This window comes from Zootermopsis nevadensis, unplaced genomic scaffold (genome assembly GCF_977971745.1).
Source record: "Zootermopsis nevadensis isolate Lab colony 2312 unplaced genomic scaffold, Znev_1.0 Znev_ptg000050l, whole genome shotgun sequence".
Taxonomy (NCBI): Eukaryota; Metazoa; Arthropoda; class Insecta; order Blattodea; family Termopsidae; genus Zootermopsis; species Zootermopsis nevadensis.
In genome coordinates this window covers 82338-108655 of record NW_028259182.1, presented here as the reverse complement: position 1 = coordinate 108655, position 26318 = coordinate 82338, and the positions used below count along the sequence as shown (strand labels likewise).

The 26318-nt window shown below is 35.0% G+C and overlaps 1 protein-coding gene across 1 annotated transcript; it reads left to right on the top strand.

Moving 5' to 3' along the window:
* The first annotated feature begins 237 nt into the window (after positions 1-237).
* PolA1 (DNA polymerase alpha catalytic subunit) lies at positions 238-25943 on the top strand. The gene is made up of 28 exons (XM_087361017.1): positions 238-373; positions 1127-1327; positions 2496-2704; positions 3888-4045; positions 4269-4404; positions 4952-5077; positions 7013-7107; positions 7732-7900; positions 8005-8169; positions 9337-9528; positions 10002-10178; positions 11038-11248; positions 12081-12352; positions 12460-12579; positions 13420-13603; positions 13930-14294; positions 15150-15290; positions 16321-16429; positions 16950-17089; positions 18006-18211; positions 18539-18803; positions 20367-20541; positions 21106-21217; positions 21832-21901; positions 22324-22458; positions 23614-23730; positions 24381-24456; positions 25786-25943. Exons 1-28 carry the CDS (start codon positions 358-360, stop codon positions 25941-25943), a joined length of 4500 nt encoding a protein of 1499 aa, XP_087217143.1. The 5' UTR covers positions 238-357.
* Positions 25944-26318: the final 375 nt, after the last annotated feature.

Sequence of the window (26318 nt, the reverse complement as noted above, 5' to 3'; positions counted from 1 at the left end):
GTCCCCTACCTATTGCCGACGTTAAGAATATTAATTATAAACAATTGAGAAATTTGTCTAAACGTAACTTCCGCTACCTTAGATAATCGATAACACTGATCAAGGCATGTCATATCAGTGTAAATAACACCAACTTATGAACTGTGGAATACGGCTACTTGGATTCTGAAACCAACTATATGTAATAACATTGAACGCGAGAAATTTATATATTGGATGTTGGTCAACAGTATTCAACTACGCCGTTTCCCGCTAACTATTCTAAAATTTATGTAGGTTAGTAAAGAAGAACAGTGGATGTGAAAGTAACTATTTTATCTTGAGAAGTGTAGATAAAGTACTGGAACATTTATTAAGATGGAAGACAGTGGGTGTAAGCGTCTGTTTTTGTTTATTTCTATGATTTAGAACGAAATATGTAGTGTATATAAAACCTGGCGAAGAAAGAAAGCGCCGGCAACCTCCGTAATGCGTTCTCCATTTTACCATAATTTTGAAAGGAAGTAAGTAGGCATTGAGAAATGGTTATAACCTCTATATTTCCAATGCAAAGATATTATTTAATGTCTACTTACTTCCCACCCACCCAGAAGAAACATATATAACATAACATAATATTCGCAAAAATTCCATTGCGCTTAAGCCTACGGTTACTAGACCCAAGACAGTTCCTTTTAACCTATCAAGCTACATTGTAAAGTTAGTCTACTTTGCATACTTTCATTTGAGCATGTCATGTGGAATTATATTCTGGGGAATCTCAACAGACAGCAAAAAATTATTTTACGTTCAAAAGAAAATTATTAGAATTATAACAGTTAGTAAAAGGAGACCCACATATAGGGAATTTTTAAAGAAATTTAATATTAACATAAAGTTAGTCTAGTCTGTCACCAATTTGAATTTGTTGGAGAAGTGTGAAAATATGTCAATATAAGGCAACTGTATAGGTTTTGTCTTCATTAGTGCAACTATAGGATTATTGTTTTTAAATTATAATTTATTCAGACCATCTTACAAGGAAGGAGGAATAAGTAAATCTTCAATATTCTGTAAAGATGTACCATATGAGATACATGTATTTTAAGTTACCGTTAAGTTATCATCTGGTTTTTTATTTTTCCAGCACCATTGGGTCCAAGGCTGAAACGTCTGAAAACAGATAAAAAGGGCCGTTTGGCTGCCCTGGAGAAGCTGAAACAGCTGAAGGGTAGTAAGCACAAATATGAAATATCGGGAGTTGTTAATGTGTATGATGAAGTGGATGAGAGGGAGTATACAAAGAAAGTTCTTGAAAGGCAAGATGATGATTGGATTGTTGATGATGGTATGTTATTTTATGTATGTAAGTTTAAGAATTTATTGTCATTGCTATTCTGTGTGTCTTATTTTGAATGGTGTTTCCTTTTTCTTTTCCTGTTCCTTCTATCTGTTATGCAGAGCTTATAACTGAAGAAATTACAGAGCACGACAGTATTATTAAGATTGATTTGGATTTGTGATCTAAGTATTTTACTTCTCATAGGACAATAATGAATGCAGCTTTAATTGGATACCTAGATGTATTTTTGTCACATTTTATGTTCACTAAATAGAACATTTGTAGATAAGGTGAAATAGGTATTTTATTTATGTTTATGAGGGGTTGAATTTAGTACATTAGGTAAGATTTATAGCACAATTAACATTATAATGAAATCATCTATGTTGAGGCTTGTTAAATTTTATCTTTGTTCCCTATCACGACAGATCAGTCCAATATTCGTTCCCTTCCCAGCTTTACCCCACCTATCACCCATCAATGAGTGTTTAATTAACTTGATGGCAGGTATGCATATGTAATGTACAGTGATAATATTTGGCAGCAATGCTGATAGCACATAATAGCCTTCCCTCTATGCACATTGACTGCATCATGACTTCCATGAGAATTATTTTAATGGGTTAATTTACATTGGGCCATATTATATGAGAAAAGAGTTGAAGCTTGGTAGATTGTGTATAACAGCTCAAATCTAGAATGATGTTTGTTGATATGCATTCAGTACCTTCGGTTCCACATATTTGCTCACCTGACATCTGTTACTGGTGATTTCATTGCATTGTCTGCTTTTTGACTGCCATCCAATAAAAGCTTCATATTTTTAAAAGATGTCACCATACAAGACATCACATCTAATGATATTATTGTCATATTGGTACTGCTGACAACAGAAGGTTATGAAATTCTGAAGTCTATTTACTTCCAATTGCATGTTGTTTGTATTGAGTTTTATAAAAATTGGCTAGTGAAAACTGGTTAGTGTGTTTCTTGTTGATGTCCATAGTTTGCATGTGATGAGCAGATACATGCACCTCACAAATAGCATTCTGAGGAAGAAACTGTGTTCCTTTAGAACTGTAATAAGAAATTATTTTTTTTTCACTGATCTGGTCTCATTAGTAATGTTGGAATAGGTATTTGGGGAGTATATATAAACAGGTTTTATTTGCAGATGGCTGTGGGTATGTGGAAGATGGACGTGAGATATTTGACGATGACCTGGATGATGACTCCATCATATCTGCCACATCACGGAATAAGAGAGAAAGAGTTGGATCAAAGAAAGGGAAGCGTGGAAAGGAGTGTGATCAGATGTCTGGTGGCAAGTGTGGCAGCATCAGAAGCTTGCTTATGAACATGCCAGCCAAGAAGAGGAAAGAGGTACAGAGAAACTGAGGCATTATATCTCAGTGTATTGTAGGAAGTGTTTCACAACAACTGTATTCCGCGGTGTGCACTTGTCAGCCACATGATGGCACACCACAAATTTTTGCCTCATGGAAAGGTGGTATGAAACTGTACATGGCTATAAATATGTATTTGCATATAAATCCTTTCCCCATAAATGTGCAGACATATGGAAACAAAATGTAGCACATGTTGAATAAAACTATTCATGATGAACAAGCATGTGTGTCTGTTTGTCTGTGTCTGTCTGTTAATTTTATGAATTCTAATCTTGATTAAGATAGTGCCTTTTTTCTAACTATAATGTGTGAATATGCAATTATAAAAATTCGTGGTCCACTTGAAACCTTGTGGCAGCGCACTGGTGAACACTATCTGTCAACATACCAAATTATGTGTCATAGTAAAGGATTTTGTGTGTGTACGTGTGACATTTAGGTTTATGTGTACCTGCATGCATAGATTCTTCAACAGATTATAAATATTTAAGAACAAATAATAAATTAAACAAGTGGCAGAGATATTAGGTATTCGTTTGTCACTTTTTCATCTACAGTTAAATTCACTAGAAGAGTTTTGTATGCTTGAGAACCTTATGTAGGCTCCCTGTTTGCAAGTGACATACTTGTAACAAAAGAATGGTGGAATCGGAACTGGTTAATGGAAGGAATAGATTGTATGTAATTTTCGAATTCCAGTATTTTGTATATGTACATTAAGGAATTTGTTGTAATGAAGACTTGCATTTTGTTCACATGTGCATTAGATCCTCCTTTTCCATAATTTTGAGAAGAATAAAGTGGATCAGATGTAGCATAAATGGGGGGGAAATAAGAAATACATGTAAGATTAACTTGAAACGACTTCTTGGGAAATCTAGGTGTAGATCGGAGGATGACATTGGAGTGGATGTTACAGGAAATGTGTGAATATGGTGGGGTTAGTTTGAGACAGTTTCCATCAGTCTGTATCATGATTTGGTGTTTTATTTTACAGAAGATGTGATGTATGTTTGATTTATTTATATATTTTTATGTTTTAAGGGGAAATTATTGTCATCTCAGTCTCAAGGAAATTCTTTTCCCTGTAATTTATTCTAAAAATGGCTGTGAATTATTGATATTTCAGAAACTTGAAGTTTGTTGTCTGATTGCAGGCACCTGTGAAACTAGATGAAGATGCCATTCTGGGAGATATCATGGAGGAGCTGAACAATGGTGATATTGGTTCGAATGTGATAAGACCTACTGCCCCTCATTCTGAAAGGAAGATAAGAACATTGACTCCAGTCCTGCCTGTAGATTTGGAAGCCAGGTAAAACTACATCATTTAAGATCTGATTCCGATACAAAAATGTAAAATTGCCTCGTCTGAATTTTACTATTAAGGACAATTTACTTATTGAGTCAGTTTGTACATATAAGAACTTCCTCTTGGCTTTTGATAATATTTCTGCAGATTTTCAGCATATTGTAGGGAATTGAAGCAAATCACATATCAGCTCTTAAGTCATGTGTAATTGTATGCTTTTTACCAGGAGCTATATCCAGTCACTGACTGGCCCTCCAAAGTTGACTGTGAACTCTGTGATTCCAAAGGCAGTGGCAAGAACTCAGATTGAAGCTGTAGACAATGAAGAGAAAATCAAGAGAAAGAATATGTTGCCAGAGGATGTAAGATAAATACGTAGCTTTCCTTGTTCTGAACATCACAGTTTTTCTTATGTTTATTTGCCTTCGTATTTGGGAGGTGTTGAGTATCTTTGCTGGAACAGATTTTGTATTAATTCTTACTTTATTTGGAAATATTCTGAAGCAAAATTCAAGTACATTGGAAAGCACCATTTTTAATTGGAAAATGTGTTCATCAAGGCTTAACCTGTTCACAGTACTGTCATGTATTTGTGTCCCTTTGTGACATATAACTTATAGATTGTTATGATGGAAGGTTGTTAGGCCTAATTTAATACTCTTACTGGAGGACCAGACATTTTCAACTGTCCATGACTGTTTAATCAATATATTTGCAACTAGTCTTCATATTTAGAGGCCATCTTTATTTCCAACCTAAGACTGCACTATGAAGTGGTGACAATGGACTCACTTAAATGCTGTAAGGAATTATTAGTCTTCCACAGGTAGAGAAAAAAATATTCTTTCCATAGTTTGGTGAATGAGTTATCACACCTGAAGTAATAATTTTATTTGATATTTGTTTCAGCATGATTCAGATGACATGTTTGTAATTAATACTCCTTCAAATGATGATACCAACCCTGTAACATCAGAAATAATTGCTGAATTTGACTGCAATGATATAGTTTTTGATGAAGCTGTCATTAAAGAGGTATGATTGAAGTGTTTCTCTGTTATAATTTTGCATGCACACCAGAGTGTGTACAAAGTACAGTGAGATTTTTTCCAAGCATCACAGAAAATAACAGAACAGCTACTGGAAACAAGCTTATGTGTTATGGGCTGGCCAAAGTCCTAGATTATGAATCCTGTGTTACTTTAACTCCCACTGATGTACTTGACCAGTGCAATAAGCAGTCTTTTACTCAGTTGTGTTATCTTCAGTATTGAAATTTCATGTGTGAGATACACATTGGAATAGTGATCATTTGTGTTCTGTGCCTGTACGAAAAGTAGTTTTACATTGAAAGTAAGGAGAACATTCTGGTATAAATTCCAGGATCTTATAGTTCCACATAGAAGAGGTTGCATAGAATTGTAAATAGAGGCAAACAGGGTTGTTACTGGAAGAAGATTCAAAGCAATATACCAAATGCTGAATGAAGAGTAATTGGATGAAATTGGTGCCAGGGTTAAACATATTTCTCAAGAATCCCTCAGATGCCTTGCACTGGAGACCAGTTTTTCAGAAGCATCAGCACAGCTTATCACAAAACTTCTGAAAGTGACACTCTATACTCTGTGCTGTGAAACTTACAATGAAGCAAGGCACACTAGCTGCCACCTTCTGTAAGACTCTTACTATTGTGTTTTCAAGCTCTGGAGACCTCCAGATTTTCATTTATGTAGCTGTATTTTTTCTGGAAGAGTAGGACATTATTGAAAATATGTATAAGCTTTTGCCAATATTAATAATAATTTATCCTCTTAACATGTCACAAGGTGCAGCTTGAATTTTTAGTTATACTACCTTCTAGGTAGTGTTGTCATGTTGTTAGGTAGTGCCATAGCTTTCTTAGACATGACCATATTGAAAAATACTATATTAATAAACTCTTGTTTGCAGATTCTGAATCATAGGGTGAATGTAAGGACAGTAAGTTGTGTGAATAATAAAATAAAAATAAATAATCTGTTTTTGAATGTATTTACACAACTGATGCATTTTGTACTAACAGAAATTATGCAGCATAATAGTTAAGGTAACTAGTGAATGACTTGCAACCACATGATCCTGCATTTACAGAACAGATACTGGAGTTTGCACAATCACAGACTAATATGCAAGGTTCTGTCATGTAACTACAGAATTTGTGAATGGTTAAGTGTGAGTGCAGGTTGGGTAATCAGAGCAATCTTCAAAGACACAATGCTAAAAGACATGTGGAATATTTCTGTCATCATTTGAATGACTGATAGATGAAGAATGCTGGTATGTATTCTTTGAATGAAATTGATTCAGGCATATGTGAACACTTTGAGGGAAGTGTTTGTGGACAGCAAGCTGCCCCAACCACAAGTAATGTTATTTTTATCTATGGGAAACTGTGAATAAAAATATTTCTAGATGAAATGCTCGCACAATGAAAGAACTGAAGGAAAATGTCCAAAGAGAAATTTCCTCTACTTCCCAAGAACTTTAGTGTATGAATGTAAATGTTTTACAGAGGTACATGCAGATCAACAGAAGGTATTTTCCAGGACCTGGAATTGGTGGTAGGTTTTATTTTTAACGTTTAGGTTGTAGGTGTGGTTTGTCAGTTCCACTAGCAGTCTCAGTGTCTCCAGGTTGACGTGAAAGGAGGAGAATCTGACTCTTCTGCCTGAGAGGCTCAGCAGTTATCAGGAAGCTTGAAAATAATCTCACTGTATATTCATAAATTAAACTATTATCTTACATATACATCTCTTCAGTTAGAGTTGTATTGTATAGTAAATATCCTTGATGGTCTAGCCAAAAAGTCACTGTTTTTACATATTTGTAGAATTAATTGGATTTTTCCCATCATACATTTCTTGTTTCTTACATGCTTTATGTCATCCATCCATCTCATACATATTAATGTGATAATTAATAATATTACAGGTGGAACTGGAGTGCCAGAAAACTGAGAACTTGAAGGAAAATGTAGTTAATGGAAGCCTATTGCAGCCACCATCAACCACACGTGCTGTCACTGGGTACATTCATCAGGTTATAGTATTGTTTTTGTGTGTGTCACCATGATAGAGAACTTTGTTTTTTATGAACCAAGGTAGAAATTCATGATCTTGGAATAGGTTTATTTCTCATGAAGGCATATTACCATAAATCCAAAATTCATAATTCATTCTTTGTCAACAGGTTGTCTTCTAATCTTGGAGCGCAAAAGATGCTGTAATAAATTGTTTAGTTGATTTATTAAATAAGTTATTGGTTTAAATTTGGCCCATAGATGTGGATATTGCTGACTAGTCTAGACTAGCATTATTTCATCTGTGATACTCAATGTTACTATGAGTGCACCACGAGTTTGGCGTGGAATGTTTTTGTGCAGGACAGGACGGCAACTATGCAAATGTGCACTATGCTGTTTTTTGACATTGTTCCCATCTCATAGACATAGACCCACAGGTCATCCACATGTTATGTGTTTGTGCATATGGTAGAACCTTTGTAAACATGTGATGATATCAAATGGGTTGATAATAATTTCCTTAGCTCTTCTCTCCCTTTTAACATAATTACTGCATAGAAGAACATGCATGTTGCAGTTGTATTCAACAATCGGATGGTTAATTGCTATGTTTTCTCTTTCTGCTTAGCCCAGTGAAAGTGGGACCGGAAGCAGATAAGAGATTTTCAGCTGTGTGGGATACCATGGCAACTGCAGGTGTTATTGGTTGTAGCAGCAGCAGTAGTACCAATGGTACAACAGATGTGAAACTTGACTTGACACAATTGCCACTTGTTTCTACAGAGTCTGGTGAGAAGGTATGTTTTATCACTGACACTGTGCAAATGTGCATGTGCCCAGGTTCAGTAATTTTCACTAAAATACTGAGCCTAATATGCCATCATGTGATCACCACTTGCAGGTGCTAAGAATCTTCTGGTGGGATGCGTATGAAGAAGGGTTCAAGCAGCCTGGTGTGGTATACCTGTTTGGGAAAGTGTGGATTGAGTCAGCAAAAACTCACGTCAGCTGCTGTGTTGCTGTGAAGAATATCCAGAGAAGACTGTACCTGCTACCACGTGAAAAGGTTAGTGTTGAACTGTCAAGTCTGGTAGTAGAATCTGAAGGTCAAACAGCTCATACTAAAACCTGCTTTCAGATACTGTTATGTGCCACTTCCATTCAACTCCCTTCCCCACATCTAGTTCCCAGAGATACATTTTAATATTATCTCATTTCTTCAGTCTTTTAGACTCGTGTTCAGTCCATCTTGTAGGCTTGATTTCACTGTTCTTTCTAAAGTAGCAAGTGACCTGTTTAAATTGTGAAGGTCCTGGTTCTGTAGTATCTCTTGTACATAGGACGTATTACAAAACATTTACTTGGCTTTGCTTCCCTTTGAGTGATTTAATATTATTATTTGTATGTTTGTTAGTTTTTGATTAGAAGAGACAAGCTAGGACATTGAATGTGAGCCCACTTATTTCTCCATCTAAAGTAGTTGCCATCTTGTCAGACAACCATCACTTGCTGTTGCCATTCTTTTAACTGTTGATTACACAACAGTATAATTCCTGTATAGTTTCCATATTTTCATTCTCTCGTCTTATACTTTTTTTCAGTGATTCCTTTATATCAATCCTTTGGTATTGTTTTCTATCCTGATTTTCCTGAAAATCAAGTATAACCATTTCATCCGAGTGGGTTGTGTTGCTTTAATCATGTAGACAGATACTTTATCATATCCTCATGATTTATCAGTTTATGTTCATAAATAGAACATATAACACATCAACAGCAAACAAATTACAGTTTTACACTTTCACAGTTTCTAGTACTCTTCTGGCAAGGATGCAGTGGGTGGGAGATTTATCATGTGACAAAGGAAATAAGAAATACATGAAAATTTTTGATAGGAAGATTTCAGGGAAAGAACCTGGGGGACTGAGGTACTGATGGAAGGATAATATTAAAATGGGTCCTAGAGAGACAGATTTTAAAGATGTGAAATGGGTTGAGATGGTACAGTATATTGCCCAGTGATTGGCTTCTGTTATTAAATTGGTAGATTAACCAATTGAATAATTATCAGTTGCTCAGAGAAGAACCCTGAATCACATATTTGGTTTGTTAGTTACTTGGAAGTGGGTTGAATTGAAAGTATTTTATCTTTTATGTTCAAGACCATTATTTTTTTTAAAAACAAAGCAGTGAAGATTTATTATAGATGAGGATGTGTTAATTTTGTTTTCAGCATTATAACATGCAGACCAAGACATCACTGGATGAAGATGTGACCATTATGGACGTGTACAAAGAATTCAATGAAAAGATAGCAGAACGCTACAAGATCTTGGAGTTTAAGTCACGTAAAGTTGAACGAAACTATGCTTTTAGCATCCCTGATATCCCTGTGAAGTCTGAGTACTTGGAGATCATGTATCCAGTGAGTATGTGAGAACATTGGAGGTAAACTGGTACTGTTCATTGAGTAAACATTCATTCACACAAATTTTGGATTTGAATGAAATCAGATTTTGTTTCCATCCAAACTTTGAATAATTTTGTTCACTGAATGTCATGCTTTTGCTGTATACTGTGGCACGGTGGATATTCATGAAGTCTTCAAAAACTATATTAGAATATTTTTTCATACATTATTCATGTAGTTTGAAATTGGTAGGTATGTAACGAACATAATTTTTGTGGGGAAACTATTGGACAGTGAACACTTTCAAGAATAGGAAGGATGTGGTAAGATAATATTAAAATTGATCTTAAGAAGGTGGTTTAGGGGATATAAACTGGTTTGATGTGGCTCGGGATTGTATCTGTGCATTTTTTGGTTTTAGTGGTTTTGTTATATATGCATTAAATAACTAGTAATTTAGTTTATTCAAGCAATGCATATTATGATAGGCCACCCAGCCAATGTTGCCGTCTGATCTACAAGGTGAAACATTCAGTCATGTGTTTGGTACGAACACAAGTGCTCTGGAGCAGCTTCTATTGGACCGGAAGATGAAAGGTCCCTGTTGGCTTGATGTTAAAGGTGCTCAGGCAGTCACCAATCCTGTCAGCTGGTGCAAAGTTGAGGTAAGTTATAGGTAGGAGTCAGCTCCTGTTTTATTTGTTGGTGTTGCAATCAAAATAATTAACTCTTATAAGCTTATTCATTATGAAGTAATCTAGTTAAATATGATAATATTAATTTAAAAGTAGGGTTTGACATTCTCATGGTTGTGAGTACTAAGGTGGCTGTCTTCTGGGTTGTATCACCATGTGGTCAGAAGTTTACCAACATTTTATCAGGGCCTGATGATGGAGCCAGCAGTGACCTCTGAAATGTTGATAAACTTGTGCTAGACTACATGGCACTACAATTCAAAAAACAGCCATCCTCATATTGCTTTCACTTTGAATTTTGTGCAACAATTGTATAAATCGTTAGGTATTGGTGTGGTGCATTTTCGGGTTCAGAAGTATCAGGCTGTCAGTTATAATACTGCTTGTACTAATAGTAGTTGCGTTTCTGACATTATCCATATCTTGCATATCATGACATTGTTATTGATGCTGGGAAGTTATAAAGTAACAAGATGAGAGGTCATTGAATTTGTTTATTCTGGGTTTTGCAAAAATTAATTGTTTCTATGAAGTTTCACAAGCTATGAAAGCCTCAGAATAGTTTATAATTTTGTATGTGGACTGTCTTTGTTATATGGAGTCATTGGTTGAAATCATATTGTGTTGTAGTAACAACTACTAGAGCACATATTGCTAACAGGAAGTACCTTAGTTCAAGACCTAGTCAGTCCTGGTTACAAAGCTGTAGTGTGATGGGTTTTCTCACTGCTTTTCTATTCCCACTGCCATCAGTATTTCTCTTGGTTATAAATTGTAGTTTTCAGTAGTTGGTGGAGTACTGTTAAATAAGTCGCTCTGTGTTTCTCAGGTAACTGTGATGAAACCAGAACATGTAGCTCTTTGTAACATGTTGCCTTCTCCTTCCCCTCCACCACTTGTGGTGATGACATTGAACATGCGCACAGTGCTCCATCCTACGAGTGGTCACAATGAGATAGTCATGATTGGTTGCCTGGTTCATAATGGCTTCCATGTGGACAGAGCACCTCCTCAACCTCCATTCCAGCAGCACTTCTGTGGTCAGTATAATCTCTGTTGAAAATTCTTTATTATAGTGAGCATGTTGTTAGTTCAGTTTTATTGAACATGTGGAAAGGTATTTTTATATTTATTTAGTGTTACTGTTGATAAAGTTTAAGTACTTGGAAACAATAGTAATCAGATTTATACCTTGTAATTCATACCTGTCATTGATATGTGTTTTGCTATGAAGGATAAGATCAGAGGTCTGGTGGAATCTGTCCATTTCCCTGGTTCACTTTACTGCCAGGGAAAGATAAGTTATTTTAAATTTGTGATTAATAGCAGATATGAGGAAGTATTTTTACTCAGAGGCTGGATAGAACTATTTCTATGAGACCTTAGGCCAGAAGGCCTAATTCTCTACTTCAGAAACTGTGAAGAGTTACCAGTTATTCTTCCAGATTGACTGTAATTTATAGATTAGCAAGATACATAAAAATTACTGTGTTAATAATTAATATGGACTTTATATTCTGAACTCTGATTTGTGGTCTCCAAATTATACTTATTTTGCAGTGAGTCTCACTTGACTTTGTGTTTAATTGTAGATATAATAAATTACCATAATAAGTAATGGGGATCCCAAAATGTATATTTTTGTAAACATCTTGATTTTCTTGCAGTTACAATACTTTTCTCTTTAATGTGTATAGGAATGCAATGATTGTTATTAAACAATATCTGCGAAATGTTGGTGGGCCATTTGAATGTTTCTAGAGGCCATAGTTTTTTCACCCCTGCTTTTAAAGATTAAAAATCATTGCAGAAATTGACTCATATGATTGTAAACAGTGAAGGCACATTTATATTATGCTCTGGTACTTGCAGCCATCACTCGACCATCAGACATAGCTTGGCCATTTGACTTCACTGCTGCATCAACACATTACTCATCAACAAAGTTAGAGAAGGTGGACACTGAACGCGCACTGTTGGGGTTCTTTCTGGCAAAACTATACAAGTTTGACCCTGACCTGATTGTGGGCCATGATTTGTATGACTATGGGTTGGAACTCCTTGTGCATCGCATGAATATTAACAAGATCCCACAGTGGTCCAAACTTGGTAGACTGCGCAGAGCTAATATACAGAGTGGAAAGGTACTATATTTTGTTTATTCCTAACCTAAGTCACTCATTTATTAGTGGATTGTGCTGTGGCAAAGAAGTCATCATTTGGGACATTAATCATTATTTTCATGTTACAGGGACGCACATTTCATTTTGAGAAGAATGTGATGTGTGGGCGTCTAGTTTGTGATGTGAAAGTATCTGCTAAGGAGCTGATAAAGTCTCGAAGCTATGATCTGGGAGCACTTTGTCAGAATGTAAGTATACATATTTAGAACTGTTTTCACAAGGTTGATGTAGGAAATGCTTTGTTTTGAATTGTCTGTGAAAGAGAGAAAGTTAAATTATATTTACCAAATGCTTTTCAGACTCTAGCACAAGAAAAGTACTCCTTATCGATCCATCCACATTTGTAAGTTTTTCACAACAGTGGGACTGGAGGTTCCATTGTTGGAACCCAAGGCTGTATGAAATAACGCATACATGGGTATTTTTTAGGCATCCAATCATCCAGGCAGATTTGATCCCAATTTTCTCATTTAATGGGGTGAGCGATCGCTTCCATAGTGATGATGGAAGTGTTATCTCTTATTTTGGCCTGTATAGAATCAACATAAAATGCACACTTTACAAGGCTTATTTTGAACAATGTTTGTTTTAATTATTGATGTAATAAACTACTTTGTACTTTTTCCCTTGAGATAATTTTGAAGATTATAAGTTGAAAACATTGCATATGGAAAATCAATTACATTCTTTGTGTGTTTGGGATCATGAAAATGAACACTATACAAGAATACATTCTATCTTTTTGAACATTATAAAGGAATTTCATTGTTCTTAACGTAACTTAAGTTGTGCAATTCACATTGCCCAGTTGTACGTGTTCTTTAGGATATGGTTCAGTGGAAGAATCTTGTAAAACTATCTTGTTAAAATTCACAGTACAAAGTGTTTTTCATGTTAACTTTTATGTATTGTTCTCTTTTCCTGTGGTGCTCCATTTTTACTAAGTACTTGTCATTTTCATGGCATTCGGAGTGTTTACATTTCTCATGGAGAACTTCATAACGTGAAATGTTCATATTTCACGCTAGGTTCTGCATGTGAAAGAAGATGAAAGAGTCGATGTGACAACTGATGAAGTGAAACGATTTTATGGTTCATCTCAGTCACTTCTACAAATCATCTCGTGCACCATGCAGGATACTGCTTATATTGTTCGACTCCTGTGCGAGCTGAATGTGTTGCCTCTTGCTTTGCAGATCACAAACATAGCAGGTGGGTTCCACATCATTTATGGTCTATAAGTGTATGCAGAAAATTCATGAGACTAAAGGAATGAAGTTTTATCTTTCTCCCTTTGTAGCAGTTGTGTGTGTTACAGTATCACCTTCCTTGTATGCCTAACCAAAGATTACCCAACTTGAGAATAGTCATAGCCACAAAATTAGTTTGTGAAAATTTATTTACAATTTGCATCTGGAGGATTTGTTTTCTGTTATGGAACAGTTATGTATCTTTTCCACTCAATGGATTAGGCAGTTTTTGCCTGTTGTGTCATCACAATCTGCCTTGCCATCTTTTTAGTTGTGTATCTTTTACAGGCAATGTTATGTCAAGGACACTGATGGGTGGACGCTCAGAACGGAATGAATTCTTACTGCTGCATGCATTCACAGAGAAGAACTTCATTGTACCTGACAAGCAATATGGAAAGAAATCTGTTCAGAACATGGATGAGTTTGACATGGATGATACATTGAATGGGCGGCACCAGAAGAAAGGCAGATCTGGGAAGAGGAAGCCTGCATACATGGGAGGTCTTGTTCTGGATCCTCAGATAGGGTTCTATGACAAGCTCATCCTGCTTATGGATTTCAATTCGCTGTACCCCAGCATTATACAAGAATATAACATCTGTTTTACCACAGTGAACCTTGGTGTGACCCCAGCCAGTAATGAAAATGAGGTACAGTTATATGTGTTGATGTTTCTTTTTTCACCATCATCCTTCACAGTATTAGGCTTAGTGGGCCTCTCGGTCATATTACCTTGAAAGTAAATATTACATCATTTCGTTGTTAATGAATATATTAATGTCTAATAGTAAAGTTGCTACCTTTTGAGCTCTTACCAGCAGTTTCTTCACCATCAGCATGATGAATATCCAATCTCCAGACCCACAATTATTTAACCCTCTTAGTGCCAAGCCATTACCTGAAACTGCACCAAAATTTTGCCAAGTCATTTTGTTTAAAATTCAGACTGATAAAAAAAGTCTTAGAAAATGTTTTTAAACTAGACTTCTTATTTTGCAAATTAACAGAGAAATCTTTCAGTTTTTAAGAATACATTTTATACACTACCTGCTAAAAGAAATTTTATTGTTTAGTATTCAAGATAATTGATATTATTTTTGTTACGATTTTTACATTTTAAACTTTGAAATAGGGAAGAAAAGTTTTTAAGCAACACATACTAATCCAGTAGGATTTGAGGTTTTCATGGCCGTGAGTCTGAAGATGGCTGTCTTCTGGGTTGTTGCACTATGTAGTCTGGTAGAAGTTTTCCAGACAACATAGTTCAACAACCTAGAAGACAGCCATCTTCACATATTAATCTCTTAATCTTCAGTCATACATTTTGTGCCTTTAACTTTATCATAAGCTTCCCATATATGAAACCATAGAAAGAAACAATTTTGCATCTATGCAGTGCACATTATATGTATTGTGTATATTATTTATAATATAAAGTCAAAGTTGAACATGTAAAGCTAACTGTTCTCTGAATGGACTTATATAGTTATTGGATAATGTTACAGGAAGAAATACAAGTAGAGCTGCCAAGTCCTGGGCTGGAAGCTGGGATCCTTCCAACAGAAATCCGTAAGTTAGTTGAAAGTCGGTGTGAGGTCAAGAAGTTGATGAAGAATCCTGACCTTACCCCAGATGTGAAAATGCAGGTGAGAATTAACAGTTACTCAGTGTTAATAATTTTACTTTTCTGTCATCATAGATGGAGCATCAGCAAAAAAATTTCTCTCTAATGTAAAACAGAAAAAACCTTACTAATATGCTCGTAATACAACCAGCTTCAACATGTTCTTTGGGGCATCAAGAACAGGAATTACTGGTCAAATTTCATTTTGGTTTATTATTCCAGTATAACTTCTACTTTATTGTATAAAATAGTTATTGTACAAAACCTAACATAACATAAACGCCACCCTAAGGATTATTACCTGAGACAGTTGATGAAATAGTTCATATTTTGCATAGTTAATTGAAAAATAATTTATGCCTCTACAGTAATATTTATGTTGGTGATCAGCTTTATCAGCGATAGAATTTATGAACATATGCAGTGCATTATTTATACTGTTTATCAGATATGTCAGTAATAATTTATCTGTAGACATCAAGATCATTTTAGGTAGAGATGACTGTCTTCTGGGTTGTTGTGCCATGTAGTATAGTAGAAGTTCACTAATACTTGATAGATCCTTGCTGCCTCTGAAACGTCGGTAAACTTCTTCCAGACTACAACAACCCAGAGGACAGCCATCTTCAGAACCACCTTCATGAAAACCTCAAATCCTACATCATTTTAGCTAATTAAGTGAACTGCCTCAACAGTATATGATCTTCCTTGAGTAGTTCAGTAGCAGTTTCCAACCAATGAAGACATTTTGTTTTTCTATGTTCACAGCAATGTCAGATGTAGATCGATCCTGTTCTGAGCCACACTACACCTTCACACCTCGTCTCTTTAATATTGATTTTAATATTTTTCTCCTATACCTGCCTAGTTCTCACCTATACTTGAGTTTTCCAACTAACATTTTTTATGTTTTTATTAATTTAATCTTTGCCTGACACATGTCCATACCATCTCATCCTACTTGATTTAATCAAAGAATGTTGAACACATAAATTGTAAGGTTTAGTGAGTGCTGGGGAAGCCACAGCTCTTGTACTCTATTCCTGTTTCAGTATAACATTCGTCAGATGGCATTGAAGTTAACAGCCAACAGCATGTATGGCTGTCTGGGGTTTTCACACTCTCGGTTCTATGCTAAGCCACTTGCAGCGCTGGTCACAGGTTTGTAGAATGTTGCCTACATGTTAGATATAGAATATGAGAAAAGCTTTGAATGTAACTGTTCAACTTTCTGCAGTGGTGTAGTTGCTTTCTAGAGGTATTGGCAACATTTGATCTTCAGAAATATTTGTGATTGCTTTAACATGATTCTTTTATTTCCCATGAGTAGTATTCTGTAACTATTGCTTAATACATTCAGATCTGCAGTCAGGTACTTCTGACGAACTCTTCGGGTTTTTGCAACTTAAATGTTTATATTACACATATTTAAACATTTGTTCTTGTAGTCTGTGTCACAATTTGTAGATGTTTCTGAGAATATAGTATTAACAGAACCTTTGAGGCAGAAGCCAAAAAATCTCATTGTAATGTAAATACTGCAAATTGAATTACAAATATGTGGTTGCAGAAACGTGCCTGTGTGGAAAAATGGGTTGACTGCAGGGATAGTTTTCTGAATTTTTAGTTGGTGTTATAGTTTTCAGACTAATTTTTTATTTTTTTCTCCTCCTTTTATTAGCTAAAGGCCGGGAGATTTTGATGAACACCAAGGATCTTATGGAGAAAATGAACTTCCAGGTTATTTATGGAGATACAGACTCTATCATGATCAACACAAACTGTTTGGATTATGACCAGGTCATCAGGATAGGCCACAAAGTAAGAAACAGACAAGCCAAATAAGACGTGATTCTTGTTTATAAAGGCCAGGCCTTGAACCCATTTTCATTCTTCCATCCTGTTTGTTTGGTGTTCTTTATGCTTCATCATGAGCAAAGGCCACCTTGTGGGTACATTCTGCTTGTCTGTTTTTGTATGTTTCACCAGAGAGTGTGCTGTCATCTGTCAGTGGTCATATAAACTATTTGTTCTGCCATTAGAAATTTTGTGAAATTTGGCGTACATGTTGAGCCATTGGAGACTTCATCAAACTTGTACATTTTAATTTCCCACAGTTAGTACTACTAACATGACAAATACTCAAACTTGTTTGGTCGGATGACAATCCACTGTGATGGCATCATTGCCAAAGGTGGCACTGTTGCCCATGAAGTCTAAGTCTGTGTGCTGAATGGATGTAATAACATTTGGTGTAATTATGGGATTGGAGGCTACACAAAACTCATACTTTTTAACTTCCTATGGTCATTAATGTCAGTTTGATGTTCAAATATGTGAACCAGGATGATTATCTGCATTTTTATGTATTTGTTTTGCCATGTGAGTTATGAGTTGTCTTATCCTTTTTCACTATATGTTATACAGAAACTGAACAATTATTTAATCATTAATACTAAATGCTATAAGAAATTGCCTGTTATGATAACTGATAGTGCACTCAGAAGGTGCATGAGTCACAAAGCTGCTTTCAGAATTACCTGCACAATTGCCTATCCTAATTTTGAGATTTAAATTGGCATAAAGGATGTAATGTAATGTTTATCCTCATAAGTGTGAAACACGTTCCGTATAGTGTTATTTTCCATTTGACACGTAATGCACAATGTTTGAATATGAAGTGACTTCCAGTGGCGTGGCATTAATTTTCATGCTTTCCTTTCCATTTTTCTTGCAGATCAAGGCAGAAGTGAACAAGCTATATCGGCAAGTGGAACTTGACATTGATGGTGTCTTCAAGTACATGTTGCTACTGAAGAAGAAAAAGTATGCGGCTGTTACAATATCTAGGCTTCCTAGTGGAGAGCTCATCACACAGCAAGAACTGAAGGGCCTGGATGTTGTACGTCGAGACTGGTCACAGCTGTCTGCTGAAGCTGGCAAGTAAGTTACATCACACCATGTGTTTCTTTCATTTCTGTCATATTTGCTCCATCTTTGTAGCTGTTTGTCAGTCAGTCTGTCCAATGCGCATGTGTTACTGATAATCTCTTAGAACAAGCAATCACTATCCATTGGGGGAAGTTGTGTTAGTGAAACATACATACTTATGTTGCTAATGCCAGTTCTAAACCTGCAGTGAACACAGTGTATCATGTTTAATCATGCTTGTTCAAGTGTCTTAGCTGTCAGTTTCTAGTTGTCTAAATAATGTTAACAGTCTAAGCAATAGCTCAGTTTGGTGTATGTCACTATTCATCTTCTTGTCAGGTACATTCTACAGCAGATCCTGTCAGATCAAGAAGCTGATGAGCGACTCTCACAAATCCATGGGCATCTGGAGAGACTGAGAATGGACTTGGAAGCTGGCCAAGTGCCTCTGACATTGCTTACAATCACAAAGCAGCTCACCAAGAATCCAGAGGAGTATGCAGACAAGAAGAGTTTGCCCCATGTACAGGTGGCATTAAGACTTAATCAGCATGGTGGACGGAAATTGAAACAAGGTGACACTGTCACTTACATCATATGTGAGGTGAGACTGAAGAGTGTTTTATTAGTTGAGATTTGAGATTCATGGTGTTAAGGATGTCAGTGGAGGAGGAACATGCTGTCTCCATCTTCATTTCTGCAAATGGATGCAGTATATTCCTCTGAAGTGTTGGTATCTACCTACAAGTCTGTATAGCATCACAACGCAGAAGACAAAATCAATATTGTGTTAGTTGCTTTTTATGAACAGATTTACCCAAAAAATGTAAAGAAACAACCTTCTTTCAGGAGGCTGTATTTTAAAAACTATATTTATAAACAAAATTTATTTCTTGAATGAATATTACTAAAGTGATTACATGTTATGATGGAAGTGAAACTGTTTTCACTGAACAGAATTGAGTAGTTTATTTCTCCAAAGTTTAATATTTAAGTTCCCAGAATATTATTATGATTTATGTGTTAATTTTCTTTACTGTCCTGAGATCTTACAGAATGCTTGGGAATCATGGAAAGTAACTCAGAATGACAATATTAATAATATATCATATTTCTTATAATTTTTAGCATTTCACTAATGGGGATCGTTGTATAGTCTATATTAGGGAGGTTTTACTGTAGTTTTTAGTATTGTCTTTATAAGATCCTACTTTGTTATTTTTCTGCATTGATGATAACTGCGCTTAGGAATATTGGACAAAGATTTCATCTTTGTTTATTTGTTTAAATCTTGTCAGTCTAATCACAATAAAATTCCTATTAAATATTAAAATATTACTATAATTAACATTTAAATATTTAAAATATATTAAATGATGTTCTCTATCGAAATGTTCGATTTACATTAGATCATCACTTTTTTGCATTTTTTTTACACGACATGTTTCAGTTCTAAAAGAACCATCTTCAGGTGTATAAAATTATATAAACTTAAATATAATTTCTTAAATGCAACTTTTAGTCAGATGTTTATCAGATTTCAAATGATGTTTTTCTTCCAGATTTTATTGTATTTTTAATATCGTATTCGAAGTTGTTCTGTATATGTACGTCGTGCTTAACATGATTTTGTGTGGGTGAACGTTTTGTTGTCTGGAAGTATTGCAATACTTCCAGACGGACGTAACTCCTCCACAACTTCATTTCTGGATGATACAAAAAAAAAACGTTCACCCACACAAAATCATGTTAAGCACGATGTACATGTACAGAACAACTTCGAATACGATATTAAAAATACAATAAAATCTGGAAGAAAAACATCATTTGAAATCTGATAAACATCTGACTAAAAGTTGTATTTAAGAAATTATATTTAAGTTTATATAATTTTATACACCTGAAGATGGTTCTTTTAGAACTGAAACATGTCGTGTAAAAAAAATGTAAAAAGTGATGATCTAATGTAAATCGAACATTTCGATAGAGAACATCATTTAATATATTTTAAATGTTTAAATGTTAATTATAGTAATATTTTAATAGTTAATAGGAATTTTATTGTGATTAGATTGACAAGATTTAAACAAATATATATTTATCACAATATGATGCAACTTTATCATCTCAAAGATTTCATCATTATGTTGAACTGTGCCTTGTATAGGATGGAAGTAACCTTGGACCCACACAGAGGGCTTATCATGTGGAAGAGCTGAAAACTAATGAAAACTTGAAGGTTGATGTGAAGTACTACCTTTCACAGCAGATTCATCCTGTTGTGTCACGGCTGTGCGACCCTATTGAAGGCACTGATGCTGCTCGCATTGCTGAATGCCTTGGTGAGTCAGCTCACACACAGGCAAACACATCTACAGAAATTAAGGGCATTTATGAACAAAGTGATAAGGAGAATGGATAAAATTGCATGTTTAGATGTTTCATAACTCATACTCATCATCATTCTTTTAAGAAGGATTACCATTGTTTGTGTGTGTGTGTGTGTGTGTATGTATGTATGTATGTTTGCCTTCAACAGAGAGAAGCTCTGGGGGTTTACATCATGAATGCCCTACAAATACAGAAAAACTAAATAATTACACACTTCTTAATACAATACATATAATATAACATAATATAAAAAACAAAAATCACAAAATTACAGAAATAATTGTCGTGATTATCAGTTATGTAACACTTGCATAACATCACTTGGAAATGTAGGCATAAGTGGGATGGTCTATATTGAAAAGGACCTTGGACTTTGATTTATGGTGTCACATAGGCCTAAATGTGAATTATAGCTTGTTGAATATTGTTGTCAGAGACAAAGTGCCAGAATAAAATATTTACATATTTTCCCAACATGTACAGAATCTTATATTAAAGCAACAGATTTATGTCAGGTCTGGATCCAAGCAACTACTGCCGTGTACAGCGAGGTTCTGCAAATGAAGAAATGAGTATTGGTGAGAAACTCATTCCTTCAGATGAGGAAAGGTTCCGCCACTGTGAAAAGTGAGTGTACATGTAAATGAAAATTAAACACAATTTATACATTCATTATTTATCCTTTATATCTGCATCTGCTTTATAAACAGGGTAATATTTTTGTATCAGTAATACCTGTCATAACAAATGTATAACACAGACGGAACCTGTATAAAATATTACAAGTTCACATTCCTACCTTGAAAAATCAGAATGAATTAATCAATCTGTGTGATTTCTCATACATTTTCTTCTGTCTTCCTTTATGTTTTGAGACTCATACTTGTTCTGTCTTCGCTCAACTGAATTTTACATGATGTTTCACAAATTAGTTTTCTGAAAAGTACAGTAACTGTACATCTCAGCTCAGGAACTGGCAGCACCATCTGGATGTGCCTTAAATATTTGCTTTTCTGATGGGTCTCCTAGTTCAGGCATATGGAAAATTAAAGTACTCTTTATATTGTTCCTGGCAAAACCTAGAAACGTTTTATATATCTTTAAGGGGTTAGTGAACCAGTTTTAGGGCAATGGCCCACCATTTTACAGACTGGTTAGGTCATTATGAAAATAGCTGTAGGTCATATGGTGAAGTAATATAATCCAAACTGTGATTGTTAAATATTTATTATATATTTCAGGTTCAAGTTTATATGCAAGAATGAATCTTGCAAGGCAGAAATTGTTATGGATGGTCCTGTCAAGAAAATTGTAAGTCCTGAGCATCTGTTTGTCCCATTTAATTTAATTTACTTTACAATTTTTTCTTTTCTCCTTTCTTGGCTGTTATTTTTGATTAAACTATGGTCACATCAGTGTTTTAAAGATACAGTTTTAGAAGAAGAGTTGGACAAACTTACAGTATCTTCAGTTTATGTCTACATAAGGGATTTTTATTTAATTTTATTTCGTGCCTCTGTCTGTATGGCAGTGCTTTGATTTTAAAAATTTGTTGCACGTTAAAAGACCAGCAGTGGCTGATAAGAGTTGAACATTTATATTTATTTATTCTTACTTCAGAAGAATTTGTTGCATATTTCATTCAATTTATAGTTAAAACTCAGGATGTACATCAAGTTGAGTTATGTGTTGTTTCACTTTCTCTAAATTTTTTCCATGTGAACATGTTTCAGGACAATAAATGTATGCACTTTTCACTGGAAAAATGTTCAAATCCACAATGCACTGTTAGTCCAGTCCAGTATTTGGCCAGTGTTCAGAACAGCCTCACAATAGCCACACAGAACTTCATCCATCATTACTACAAGGTAAGTAGAGTTTTTCTTTGAGCAAGTAGCTGATTATCAAAGAGATAAATTGTTAAAAGAAACTACTGTTTTTGAATAGAGCTTTGTGCTTAACACAAAGGAGAGAAATACTCATGATGGCATATAGCAGTTTCAGTATTGAAAATATTGTTATTCTTCTTAAGGTTTTCTCATTTTTATAGCCTTCTTGTTGTTATGCCCCATAACTTTATTTTTTATGTCCTGTTCCTTCTATACATTATGGTTTCCATGTAACTACAATATTTTTAGTCCCTTTGCACACCACCTGAGAGCCGGGGTAGCTCAGTATAGTGACTGACTATGGATTGGACGACTGGAGTTCGATTTCCAATGGGGGCCAGAGGATTTTTTCTCTAGCCTCTGCATTCAGACCGGCTCTGGGGCCCACCCAGCCTCATGTCCAGTGGGTATCATGGTCCTTTCCTGGGGTAAAGCGCGGCCGGGGCATGACGCTAACCACTCGCCCCCACCTAGTGCCGAGGTTAAGAATGAGAAGGAGCTATACCACCTCTCCCCCCAGTCACCTACATGGCGTATAGTGGGACAGCTTTTCTTGCACACCACCTTCCTGTTTGTGTACATTGAATTAGTTCTTTTATCTGATTATTTTCTCCCATTCTTTCTTTGTGTTCATACTGCCAGGGTATTTTATTTTCTGTCCTCTGACCTCTGAGCAGTGTTTTCTCTTACATATATATTTTTATTGTTTCATTTTAGAATCTTTTCAACCTATCCAGAGTAAAACATGTAGTTCGTAGACAATAGTGAGAACCTTTAAGTCTTCTCTATAGGTTAATGTACATCTTGTTATTAATTGTGAAAATAAAATCCTCTGAGTTTGGTAGTGGCTAACCACTTTGTAGCATAGCAGAAACTATATGTACTACTTACATTTATGTTTAGTGATTTAGAATGTTTCCCACATAGCCCCTTTAATGTGTGTCATTCCTTACTTTAAAAAAACAGCAAATTTTTTCCTAAACATATTCAAATGATTGATTTGTATAACAATAATGCTGTAATGTTTTCTTGGAGATAGGAACTGAATTATTAAATGTTATCTAGATGAGGTTTGCCCTTTGAAAGACTTAAACACTTTTTCTGACATTGTGGTGGCCTGTTTTATCTTCATAGAACTGGCTGGTATGCGAGGACCCAGCTTGTACCAACCGCACACGGAGGGTCCCAACAGATCTGAGAGGGAACTATCCACATTGTAATTTATGCAAGTCTGCTATAATGTATAAAGAGGTTAGTATGTGTCTGAAGTTGATTTAGTTAAAGAAGTGTGATCGCACATTAACAAAGTTTTGTAGAAAATTTTTACATTTTGTGTGTGCGCATGAATGTGTAATTAGTACTCCTTTCTATATGTTCTTTAGAAAGCTAAACATTAAATTATATAAAACAAAATTTATGTCAGTATAACATTTGCTTCCTTTCCAATTTATTATTCTATCCTCCTTCAACACTACATGGTCAGAGCTACTGAAAAAGCATAATTAAATAAACTATAATAAATTGATGAGCAGATTAACACTGTATGTGCAGAAAATATTCTTATGTTGTAAAGTATTTTGAAAGGGTGACATATGTTACATTATGCTTAGCAAATCAAAACTGAACTGAAATAATGTGCTATTTATACCACATTCAGAAAAAGTTCATGAAGCAAATGGGAAAAAGAAGAATTCTTATTTTAGCTACTAAATAGTTATTTTTTAAAGTTTTTATAAAATGTATTTTTTATTGGTAACAGTGGAGATTTGGTGATAAGTTCAAGTAGCATTTAAGTTAAAAGTGGTAACTAGTTCCTTGTGATTCAGTTCATATTCTTTGAATGATGTTCATTTTATATTAACATTATGGACAGCAGTATCTTTTTTTCTTCTTTCTTTCAGTACACTGAATATGAGCTGTACACACAACTCAGTTTCTTTCAGCACATCTTTGATCTCTCCAAGGTGACAGACAAACGTAAGTAAAAACGTTATAATAGAGAAGTTATGATATGTTTAAATAATGAGTATGAAATTTGCTCATTATTACTAATATAGTTGCACAGTGATGAGACAGTTGTGTCCTTGGTGTAGATATGGGAAAATAATGCATCACATGAAATTAACACAGGCTCTAGAATGATCCCTTATTTGCTGAGTTTTGGCATTTGGAAAGGTAGAATTTTGGGGAAATTATAAGTTTGTATGGTCATCATGTTATGTCTTAACACAAAGTTTTGATAAGAACTTGCAATGCCTGTGGTTTGTAAATGCTTCAGTTTGTGTGTTGAGGCTATCAAGAATTTTAAATTAATAATTTTACACTTTACTAATCCTTTGCTGTTAGTAATTTCCATTATTCAAGATATTCTGACATTTAACCATGAAAATGTCTGTCTTTCGGGTTGTGCCATGTAGTCTGGTAGAACTTTATTAACGTTTTAGAGGTACCGAATGATGAAAGCAGCAAGCACCTCTGAAACATTGGTAAACTTCCACCAGACTACATGGCGCAACAACCCAACAGGCAGTCCATACTCACCACTATGAGAAATTGAAATCTCACAATATTAACTTGTATGATGTAACATCAGAGATTTGCACTGTTGCCATATTTGTAATTGTTAACATAAAGGCAGGTTAGGAATAGGCATAATAAAACAATTCTGACACAGTTATTTTATTGTTGCTTCTACAGTTTTCTTCCTGAATGCTAACTTTTGATGCTTTATTAAAGATAGCATGGAATAGGCGGGGTGGACAAGTAAAGACTTCCATTATAATATTTTATCAAAGTCAGTCCAACAGTTTTTGAGTTATGACAGCATAAAAATCCCTTTTGATTAATTGTCTTGGTAACTAATATATATGGGAAAAGTGAAAGTGTATTGGGCATAAAATGTGTTTTAATTTCCCTACAACTTTTGTGTGAAAAATTTCCACTGTGATAAATATTTAGCAAGTTGTGCTTATATGAATGAGGAATTGCGATATGTCATTGTATAAAGTGTCAATTTGTTCGGTTTTAATCAAAATGGGTCATCATGCTATTGGTTTTGTTCTGAAGAGGTTTCCTTCCAGTGTCCTTTCACTAGCCATTTCCTTTTCTAGATGATGTAATTTGATCATTTGGTTTTATTCACTGTAATGAAGTTCTCTTTCTATTGAAGTTTCACTGTAATTCCTTTAGATAGAAATTATTCATATGTTATGTTAGGGTGCATCTCATCCTTTGGCCTTTAAAAATCCTGTTGTACTTATTTATGTCATGGGTCCCCATCAGAAGATATTTATGTCCTGCTGTCAGGTCCAGGCACCTTAGAGCTGGAAAAGGCTTATGACAAGCTGCGAGAGCAGGCGGAGCGATCTCTACGAAATAATGCCTACAGTGTTGTGAATTTGGGCAGCCTGTTCCAACCTCTCCTATGGGACAGTAAAGCTGAAAACTGCAGTGGGAAGAGCTGAGGAACTTCTGTAAGTTTGTGGCAAATATAATTGTATGTTATGTAAGTTATGTCTGTTTAGGCAGTACATATGAATTCCTATATTCATAAATTTTAGTGAATGGCTGTCACACTAGATTCAACTGCATTTTTTTTCTTTGAAAAGTACACAGTCTAAAATAAGTTCAAAATGGAAATCAGCATGGCTTCATTGCAAATATTTGATCTTGAGAAACCAGGTAAGTATGATTTCAACTTTGGGCCCATGAAGAAATTCAAAACATTGTTTAGAATTTGAGATTTTTTAAATCTGGTGTTGTATACCTCTCCTTGCTGTTGTTGTGTCATAGAATATTTTAATGGAACAAATCCACACTGAATATGCAATAAGAAAAAT

Coding starts and splice junctions, on each gene's coding strand:
- PolA1 (XM_087361017.1), top strand. Junction 5,078..7,012: donor ATGAAGCTGTCATTAAAGAG/GTATGATTGAAG, acceptor ATAATATTACAG/GTGGAACTGGAGTGCCAGAA. Junction 12,580..13,419: donor TGGGAGCACTTTGTCAGAAT/GTAAGTATACAT, acceptor ATTTCACGCTAG/GTTCTGCATGTGAAAGAAGA.